The sequence below is a fragment of the Schistocerca gregaria genome, chromosome 2 (genome assembly GCF_023897955.1).
Source record: "Schistocerca gregaria isolate iqSchGreg1 chromosome 2, iqSchGreg1.2, whole genome shotgun sequence".
NCBI lineage: Eukaryota > Metazoa > Arthropoda > Insecta > Orthoptera > Acrididae > Schistocerca > Schistocerca gregaria.
In genome coordinates, this window is record NC_064921.1 from 467676382 (window position 1) to 467687233 (window position 10852).

The window sequence follows — 10852 nt, forward strand, 5'->3', positions numbered from 1 at the left end:
CAGTTTTTTTTCTTTTGTGCATTTGTGGAAGAATATACATAATGTTATCATTGCCCAAAAGATACCAAGGCGCATTTTGTTTTCTTGTTGACATTAATTTTGCTTCATATTTTTAGTAATGTCACTTTGCAGTGCCACGTTTAGGTAGTCCAATGTCTTCTAGCCTTATTGTAATCTTCAGTTGGTCCTCAGTTGTTTAGTTCAGTACAGATGTGTGTGTTGGTGTAAGAGTGACAGGGATGATGCTCATTGCCTGTGGATAAAGAAGGGTATGGCCAATGGCATTGTTGGCTGCAGTCTTCAAGCTTCAGCCTGCACCCCGAGATTAGGTGACATCGGTGCACCTGGGGCAGTTGTAAGCATCTCTGGCATCACCTGAAAATCCTGATGATGTGATGCCCTCCAATGCGCATGACCTGACCTATTAAGAGTGAATGATGAACAGTAGCATGCAGATCTGTGGAGACAACACAAATCTGGGTACTAGGCACAAAATGCCTCCTCACACCTTAGCAACAGGTCCGAGGTGTTGCCCATAGCTGAGAGTAATTTTGAAGCAGTAAACAAATGACATCTTGCTGTTAGGACCTTTGCTGATCTTCCTGAAAGTTTGGGCAAGCACGGAAAGTGAGCTTGATTATAATTGGAAGCTTCGATGTTTGGTAGGTAATGGAGTTTCTCAGGGAAGCAACTATGGTGTTGGGAAGGAAGGCCAATGTACACCCTGTACTTTTTTCTGGGAGGAAAAGGTGGCTGGGGTGGGGGAAGTGCCTTATTCATCATATTAGATGATTCTGCTAGTGACTGTTGAATGCACAGGTGCAAATCGTAGTTTGTCCAGACAAATAATGTCTGCTACTTGGTTGTACAAGTAATCCATGGTTTTTTTTTTTTTTAATTGCTGACTCAGCTGGCGAAGATATCTTGTATGAGGGATGAATACAAAACTTGGTACGTGCATCGTTGTTCCCAGTTATCCTCTTGATTTGGAAGTGTGTGGAGGTCATAAACCAGACACAAGCAATAGTGCAACAATCTTGAATGCTGACTTGTTGGTCCCCACGCTCAGGTGGCAAATTATGTGTCTCCACTTTATGCCCGACATTGCACTACACATGAATTGGCTACTTGTTTACCACAGTGGGTATAGTATGCACATGAGTTCTTTTAGCTTACAGAAGCAATTTTGTTCCATATTGTACCAGAGATTAACCATATTTTCTATACATACATAAAACAAAGTTCCCCAATGTGGTTTGTGTGTTCAGACTAATCGAAGGAAATACTGTTAAGATTTTGATATAGTTTTCATTATTTGATAGACTGATGATGAGAAAGATTTGTATATATGATTTATAAATATTGCTTGTGAATTGTCTGAAATATTATGAATAAAAGTTCATCACTGCTGTAAAAACAGTGCCATTACCATCTAGCAGTGAATAAAATTACTCCTTGGAACCATTCATACGCAGGAGGGAGGCAGTGACTAGCTGACACAAGCTACTACTACCAAGACACTGATGTTAGGTTCCTGATGGGGTACTTTAATTTATATTCAGGTATCTACTGTCGTTCTCTGAACTTTAATCATATCTCTACGCATTAGCTTGTAAACAAAATTACTGCTATGTCAGACAAGTCATCCAGCATATATACAGAAAAGCCAGGGTGGGTCATGAGTTTATAAAGGGAAACAGAGAAAAAAGAAAAACAAAATGTTGATCCTGTGCTGGAGCATCTGTGGTAAGTTCTCAGACTTAATCTAATTTGTCAGTGCCAATAATGCACATGTAACTAGCAATAAAAAGCTGTTGAATCAGCAAGAGAATAGCAGGAAAATCTTGAATTATGAATGCAATGTTCATCGACAAAAGAAGAATTGTAACAGCAAAAAATAATTAATGAAGAGTAATAAAATTTCAGAAATACATTTCTCTAAGTAACATATTTAAGTAATTAATAATGCAAGATCACTGGTTAATGTAAGTGCACAATGAGCCCCTGCAAATGTGAAATACTGGTTCGTTAATATATGCTGTAGCCGCTAGCGTGTTGAATGCAAATGTGCATGTATTGTGTTGTACAGGCGCCACATATCAGTCTGTGGGTGGCCAGTCAATACAGGGACAGTTAATGCTCTTTGTGGATGCGCTGGAGTTGTCATACGATGTTGTCTCGTATGTGCTCGATTTGAGACTGATCTGATGATCAAGCAGGAAAAGGCAATATGTCAACACTGTGCAGAGCACATTGGGTTACAACAACAGTCTATGGTCAAGTGCTATCCTGTTGGAAAACACTTCCTGGAATGCTGTTCATGAACGGCAGCACAACAGGTCGAATCAACAGATTGATGTACAAATTTTCAGTCATGATGCGTGGAATAACCATGAGTGTGTTCCTGCTGTCATACGAAACTGAACCCCAGGTGTAGGTCCAGTGTGTCTAGCGTACAGACAAGTTTGTTGCAAGCCCTCAACTGGCCACCTCCTAATCAAAACAAGAGCGTCATTGGTACCGAGGCAGAACCAGCTCTCATTAGCAAATACAACAGATCTCCAAGCTTCCCACCTACGAGGTCTCGCTTGGCTACAATTAAGTTGCAAATGGCGGTGGTTTGAGGTCAGTGGAATGCATGCTACGCATTGTCTGGCTCAAAGCTGTCCTTGCAATAACAGTTCATCATGTCACTTTGGTGCCAACTGCTGCTCAGATTGTCGCTGCAGATGCAGTACGGTGCTCCAGAGCCATATGTCCAACATGATGGTCTTCCCTTTCGTAGTGCCATGTGGCCATCCGGAGCCATCTTCTTGCAGTCATACATGCTTATGACCATTGCTACCAGCAATCATTTCCTGCCAAGTCTTTCTGCAATATCGCAGGAGGAACATCCAGCTGCTCGTAGCCCTATTTACACAACCTCATTCAAACTCTCTGAGGTATTGATAATGGCACCTTTGTCACCTTAAAGGCATTCTTGACTACTGTCAGCTCACCACATTCAATTTCAAAGGTAACTAACACTCACGACCGTTACATGTATTTTAAACAAACATGATTTGCATCCCCACAGTAATGCTACTAGTGCCTCTCTTTTGCGACTAGCCTGAAATTTTGATAGACATTGTCTTTCAGATGTAGAAAAATGCCCACCAACTTTCGTTTGTGTTGCATTATTCCTTATTGGTGTTGCTGTTTTCCATTTGTGTACATCTCAAGGATTGGGTGAACATCTGTGATGGTAGCACTTTTATTGCCAAAGTGATCTCAGAAGTGAAGTAATTACAGTTTGAATGCAAAATAAGTGTCAAATATGGTGCTTTATAAAGCAACTGCCTTAAGAACTGTAGTGGCAGAATGCTTACAGAACAACCTGAAGACCATTACATTTAAAATTTCCTCATCACGTTACAGTAATGAGAGAGGTTTTGAACTTGCCACCTATAGAGTGGGACTCACACACAATTAGAACTGGTGTCACAGACAGGCATTCATGTAGGCTAATATTGTCCTAAAAGTGATACCTGACACGTATCTTGGTCAGTTAGAGAACCAACTTATGTGGGTTTACATCTTATACCCTATGACAGACACACCGTTTGTCTCAGTTATAATGATTAAGAGAATCAGTGACTACAAGACTGGTACTGTGTTATTGAATACAGTCGTTAAAAGGAGGAAAATATTTCTGCTTAATAAGTGCAAGGAAGAAACTGCAAATATACAAGTAATCTAGGGCTGAAAATGTAAAATATCAATGGATAAAATTAAAGTGTATTGTACAGTATGTTTTATATGTGCACATGCGGAACACGGACGGGTATCAACTACTGCAGATCAATAGCCATGTTAGAATGTTGCTACAAAAGTAGAGTGCTTTAACACAATTTTAATGAAAGTTGAATGAAGATAAAATGGGCATAAGTCAAATTTTTTAAAGTTTCATCAAGGAATATTGTACTAGTCTGTGAATCAAGACAGATATCGCAGTAAGTGATCACAGAATAGCACATCAATTAAAATCACAGTGTGTATCTGATGAGATACTTGTACAGTTTTACATATGTTATACAAAAGAATTAGGTTGGCTTATGGCAACAGTCTATTACAGGTTGTTGTAGCAATGAAGCGTTCCAAGTGATCAGAAAAAGGTGCAGCATACTCCCAATTCCATGGAGTAGCATCAGAGAGATGATCATAACTGTAAGACCTATATTGCTGACGTCAATCTGTTGTGAAATTATGTATCAAACTTTATGCTGGGATAACATGACCTTTTCGGTGAGTGAAACGCATATCCATCCGTACATACACAGACACAAGCAGACATAGTTGTCTGCTTGTGTCTGTGTATGTATGGATGGATATGTGTGTGTGTGTGCGCGAGTATATACCTATCCTTTTTTCCCCCTAAGGTAAGTCTTTCCGCTCCCGTGATTGGAATGACTCCTTACCCTCTCCCTTAAAACCCACATCCTTTCATCTTTCCTTTTCCTTCTCTCTTTCCTGACGAAGCAGCCGCCGGTTGCGAAAGCTCGAAATTTTGTGTGTGTGTGTTATTTTATTGTGCCTATCTACCGGCCCTTTCCCGCTTGGTAAGTCTTGGAATCTTTGTTTTTAATATATTTTTCCCATGTGGAAGTTTCTTTCTATTTTATTTACATAAAATATCTAGAAATACATGTCCTTGTTGATTTAAAGTGAAATTACCCTACAAAACTAACTGTGGGAAAAACAGATACCAGACAGATTCACTGGAAGAATACTATGGAACTGTACTTAATCTGTAAAGGAGGTAGCTTAAAAAAATGTCACATGCTTACTTTGTAACTATTACTCATCATTGTGATACTATGAGAATGACGGCCTATTATCATGGTCATTCTTACGTACCACAATACTAACGTCCTTAATCTGGAAACCCATACAACTAATAACATTAATTGTATTTAATTTTGCATATGGAGGGGGACAATCTCATGGCTTATCTATACAAGCACAATGTTAAGCCTTGCTCCAGAACATGAAAGCCAACTTTGAATCCCACAGAAAGATGTCAAGCTTTACTTGAAATTACTTTTGTTTCTTGAATTGAGAAGTTTGCAATTTGCACAAAACTATTTCACTGTTTACAGATTTTAGTAAAGATTTAACATACTGAGGATGAAGTACCAAAAATTCAGAGACCTAAAGATATGTCACAGAAGGTATGTGATTATCACACAGTTAAAACTGCTGGTTTGAACCATTGTCAAAGGCCTGTTCAATTACTATCTTAGCCATGTGTGGTACTATTGATTTTGGATTCTTGATTTTAATGCTCACACCATCGGCAAAATTACAGGTCTCGCATATTATTTTAATGTTCCACTATTCTGTTAATATGACCGACTGCTCCCTGTTGCGAATGGACCACAGCCATGCAATCTTGCTACAATATTATAATCAGTTATGTAGAATTTGATGGTCAACAAAATCAGAGGCTGTGGAAAGAATCACCATAAAATTCTAACACTGTATTTTTTCCTACAAGATGATTACTTATCAATGCAAAGGCCATTAGGAACAGAGCCCTATGTCAAATGGAGAAAGGGTGGGGAGAAAGTGGTTAGGATGTTTAAGGAATAATCTTAATACCTGGCACAAGTGGTTTAAGAAAACAGTAGATGAACTAAATCAAGGAGGCTGAAGAGGAATTCGAACCTAGCTGCATCACTACTCCTAATTTTCTGTTTTAGCTCTGCCAGGTTTAATTGCGATGTTATATGTTAGTTTCTTGGTAGACAATTCTTTATAAAATCCAAATTCAGACACAGTAAATCTAGTCTGCTGGACTAAATGTAATTATTTGCAGTCCAATCATTTATTATTAGTTCAGCAGCTCTTAGTAATCATTATTTAAAAGTAATCATTGGCTTTTGTGGCCAATGTCATTGTTTTTGGAACTCGTGTGTCATGTTTTACTATTTTCATTTGTTTTTTTGTTGAACATCTAAAATTAAGTAGAATAAAATTACACAACTGAGTATACAATAATATATAGAATTCAAAATATGCGGTCAGCTAACCAGAGTCATTGGCTATGAGAGACTGTAGTCTGTAAATGTGATACACCTTCTTGACACAAGTAAGAAATGATTTCTTTGGAATAATAATTTCAATTTAATCATAAACCACTTCAAAATATACTTGCTTCAAAGAGTGTGGTGTCCCAATGATAACTTCTAGGTAAAATCTGTCAGTGATATACAGGTATTCAGAATTTGTTCAAATACTATATACTGTAACATACCCAATTCTTGTACTGTGTGTAAAAGCTGCAGAAACAGATTGTCAGGAAAGTGCTATGGAGACAGTATGCATATATAAAAAACATGATAGAAAGATAAGCACAACTACATTCTAAATGAGGAAAAAATTCTGCAATTGTCTTTCTAATCTGTCCTAAACCATACTGACTCTGGTAGCAAGTTAATTTTTGACTGAATATTTGTATCTGTGTATTTCTACTGTATATTTGCAACATGCACACACCATCTGCCACAATGAAACATCGAAGAGAGCATCCTTGACAGAAAGAAGTCCACTGTGACTGGACTTAACATTTCGTACTCAAAGTGGAATGTCTCTTGCTAGTCCATGAAAGCTAGTAAGATGCTCATTTTCTCCTTGTTTGCAATAAGGAAGCTACAAATGACTGCAAATTTGTAATGTGGCTGTATGTAACAGAATTAAAATGTTGCAGGAAATACAATCAGCAAAGCTAACACTTCAATCTCTGACAATTAAGCATCTTACAACAGGTCACAGATACTAAGTTGACATACAACAGATTAATTTCTTTAACTTTTTTTTTCCACCCTGCATGAAAAATGCCTCAAAGATATTCTCAATGAACTGAAGAGTCTCTAATATAATATGTTATTTTTGCCATTTCCTTTCTTTTAAAATAGTGTCTCCTCGTACTTTATGGAAGCCTGTATCATCAAACTGGATTTGACAACTTCCCAAAATGGATTCTGGGACATAACATACTTATTAGTGGAGTGTGTTGGAGCTTTCTGAAGTACTTGTGATATTTATATGTCCATATGTACATTGCTTTTGACACAACGTTTGAGATCTACATCAGTTACTTCCTTATCCACATGTAACATGTACCCAGATACAGAGCTCTTGAGCAGTGCTGATGATAATTGTACCACCAATGCTTTTTTTTTCCCCTGATCATAATATGAAGTTTCAAGATCTGCATGACAATATCCAAGCAATATGTTTCTCGTATTTTACACTTTCTTGGAACTATGTGATTTTTCCACACAGACCCTGATGCTGCAATACTTTCCAGCTTGTCATAAAATTGATGAAATCAAGTGTAGTAAAATCAGGCAAAACAATGCATATTCTGCTCTGCCGCAGATTATACTCTGAAAGATCTCCCACTACACATTCAGACTGAGTGTTTACTTTTACTTAACGTAAGGACTGCTGCGAGGCCACCAGGAGACACAACAGAGATTCACACCTGACAGTAGTCCCCACAAGTAGCCATATGCTCCACTCTGTTTAGCACAGTATATTGTACATTAACTATTATTTTCTGATTGAGTTGAGACTGGTGGACAGAAAATGGGGACTATATTTTGCTCAATACTTTTGGTTTTGTTTTTGGAACTTTACACACCACAGAAAGATACACTGTATTTAGTACTCGCCAACAGCCTTGTGGCAGTCAACGTATTACAAATACTTCATATCTTGTATCAAGTGTAGAAGTGTACCACCATTCACTATAACAATACCAGTCCCAATACTACTTCTTAAACATGAAATTTTAATCAACTGAGATGTACACATTATAATTCGGGGGGGGGGGGGGGGGAGGATTAACCCATTTTCAAAAGGGCTTGATGTAAATTTTCTTATATGTTTCTTGAGCATCTACCTGATCTGAAATAATCAGTTTTTATAAAACACTACTGTTATGAACAGTTACAATCAATGATATAGTCCATGCCTGAATTATCTTGCCAGCCTGGAAATGTAAGGAAATTCCCATTACTATTAACAAACACAATTTTTCAAACAATTAAATAACAACTGACGTCATATAACATGTACATTTAAAAGAATATGGTCAAAGTTACATACTGGACACCCCTCCTCTTTACATTTTCCAACATGACGCAAATGTAAACATTAGGTTTCGCTACCGGTCAATTTGTTACCACTAGCAGATTCTCTGTTTTCTCATTTGTTGACTTCACCAACTCTCAATCAAAGTTTAACCTTCCAATCTACGCTAGACTTCGGGCTGTGCTACAAATTAGCCTGTCACCATAACCAAGATTTCGAGGGTGAGGGAGTCCAATACTTAACTTTTGCCAAGAATCCTATCTGAAAGACATTCTATGTTTCAGTAAGTCATGTATTTTATTTGTAAAGAAAGGGAAGAACATGCCTACAGTAATTTATATTTCTGATTCTGTTAATGGTCAAACTATTTTAACAAGAGAATGACACTATAATGATCTCATCTTAGATCACAAACAAATAGGGGCACATTACAGTCAGAGGAACAGGAATACTTTGTTGAGACCACCATACATGAAACTAGGATAACATTTATCCAATATTTTATATAATGTAATCACATTACATTCTTTGGTAGAAAGTATTTTCTTTATAAATGAGCTTCTCACCAATTTTGTTAATACATATAAACGTTTATACTTTTTCTTGCCACATAAAATACGTGATATATAGCTGCAATATAAGGCATATTAGTTTACAATAATTTAGACACATTAATAAATACTCAGTTCATATGTGCACTTATGGGCTAATGCTATCACAATATGGTGAAACAAACTGTTCAGACAATACCGTAGAGATTAGTACAGACACTGAACAGCCAAACATTTCACACACCATGACTTAAACAATTATTAACGTTGTCTGACAACGTGCACAATACAAACTGCTATTACCTGATTTTCATCAGGCTAGAACACATACTAAGCACTTATTCAGTTACTTGCAAGTACTGAATTTTATTTGACACTGATTCTAAATCTCGTACAGAAGTAGCAATATCTTCATCAGACCCTGCAACTTTCAAACTTTCCAAGGAGCGAGATTTAAATAAATTACTGCTAATCGTCGCAGTACTACTAATAATTGGTGTTGTACTACGCAGAAGATCGAGGTCACTATCAGAATTTTCACTTCGTGTGCGAACTCTTTCCTCACGTCCAAAACTTGGTACTGGGTACGGTTTGTACCGAAAACTAGGTCCTTTGCGTGAACCAATTATCACACCTGTCACGTATCGGGTGTTCATATGCAGAACGTTCAGTGCTTGACGATTCGCCGAATCACGACGCTGAGCCTTTTCCTTAGCATATTCTTTGCTACTATCTGTAACAGTGCTTAGCATTCCCAGCTCATGCAGAGCTTTATCCAAATCCGATAACATGGGCTCGTCCATCTGAAATAATGAATTAACATGAAAGCGCAAAAACTGGCACTGGACATATTCTCATAGATACTAAATATGTTCTGTAGATGTGTTATTCAACACGGCAACTTTTCGTGTCATACCATACCTTTGCGAAAAACCTACAGATGTTACCAAATCGGTTATAGGAATTCAGAAACTTTTATTTTCACACGCACCACCGTATGTGAACATACTTTAAAAATGACTCATGTGATTCTGTCCGCGGAAAGCGCTAGAATATGTATTACATTTGTTGGGAGTATTATATTGTTATGCGTGACCCAAGTTGTTTGTTTTTATCTCCGTCAACCTTAAGTCAACAACACGCGACGAACAGTTCAAAAGCTATCTGTGGCCCAGTAACCAAAGATCTTTGACTTTTCTGTCTAAAATGTTTTCCACTATGGAACCCAATGAACTTACTACCACTGTGATGTGTAATGTTACCAGTTATCTATTAGCACAGAGATTCCTGTTTATATTAGCTGCTAATATTCAGAAATTGGTATTTCCTTTATTTATGGATCTGCTACCGTAAGCGCAAATTGTTTCACTGGTGACTCGGACAAAGTACCGTGATTATTTTTTGATTCCTTGAAAGGTGAGCGTAGTACTTTTTATGAAAAAATACCACAAAATAATCTTAATACAGTTACCTTAATTATTGCTGCTCCCCTATGACTCCAACTCTTTACACACATCTTCATATTTCTATACGACAGCGAAGTGGGAACTGCTTATCCTTATAGGCTGTCACCAGTGAGCTCACAGGCCACCACTTGTTAATGGGCGTGGGGTCTTCTCTGGGCCATCAGGAGCAATTATGTAGACTTAAACCCTTCCTTAAAGTAGATTTGTTGACTAGTTTCTGGAACCTAATATGTTTCTATACTGATCAAGCATTATATTTCAGGGCATCTTCATAATTTCACCCTGTCCTACCTGCACTTGTTGTATATTCTTACTATACAATCTTCTTGGGGAGATCACAGTGTACTTACTGAAGTTGTGTTTGGTTATTGTTATCTCGATGCTAGTAATGCATTACAAACATTTCACTGCCTCTTGGTCATATAGTCAGTTCATCTTTTCTGGCAGGCACATTTCCAGACTGTTGAAAAATTGCTAAAGCGGTCCCTATTCATAACAAAGGAAACAAATCAAAAAAAGAAATCTGTACACCAATTGCCTTATTATCAGGCTCTTGTAAAATCATAGAAAAAGTAATGTACAATAGGTAAATGAAATTTCTAGAAAAAAATTCTCTCTGAAAATCAGAATGGATTTAGGAAAAATAAATCAACAGCTAGTGCCATCTACGATTTTATGCACAATGTTCTGCAAACA

General features: G+C 37.5%; 1 protein-coding gene across 1 annotated transcript; it reads right to left on the bottom strand.

Moving 5' to 3' along the window:
• Positions 1 to 9028: 9028 nt before the first annotated feature.
• Positions 9029 to 9857, bottom strand: LOC126326253 (uncharacterized). Its single transcript, XM_049995626.1, has 2 exons — positions 9612 to 9857; positions 9029 to 9493 (listed from the first exon to the last, which is right to left on the bottom strand). The coding sequence occupies exon 2, from the start codon at positions 9491 to 9493 to the stop codon at positions 9029 to 9031; it is 465 nt and encodes a 154-aa protein (XP_049851583.1). The 5' UTR covers positions 9612 to 9857.
• Positions 9858 to 10852: the final 995 nt, after the last annotated feature.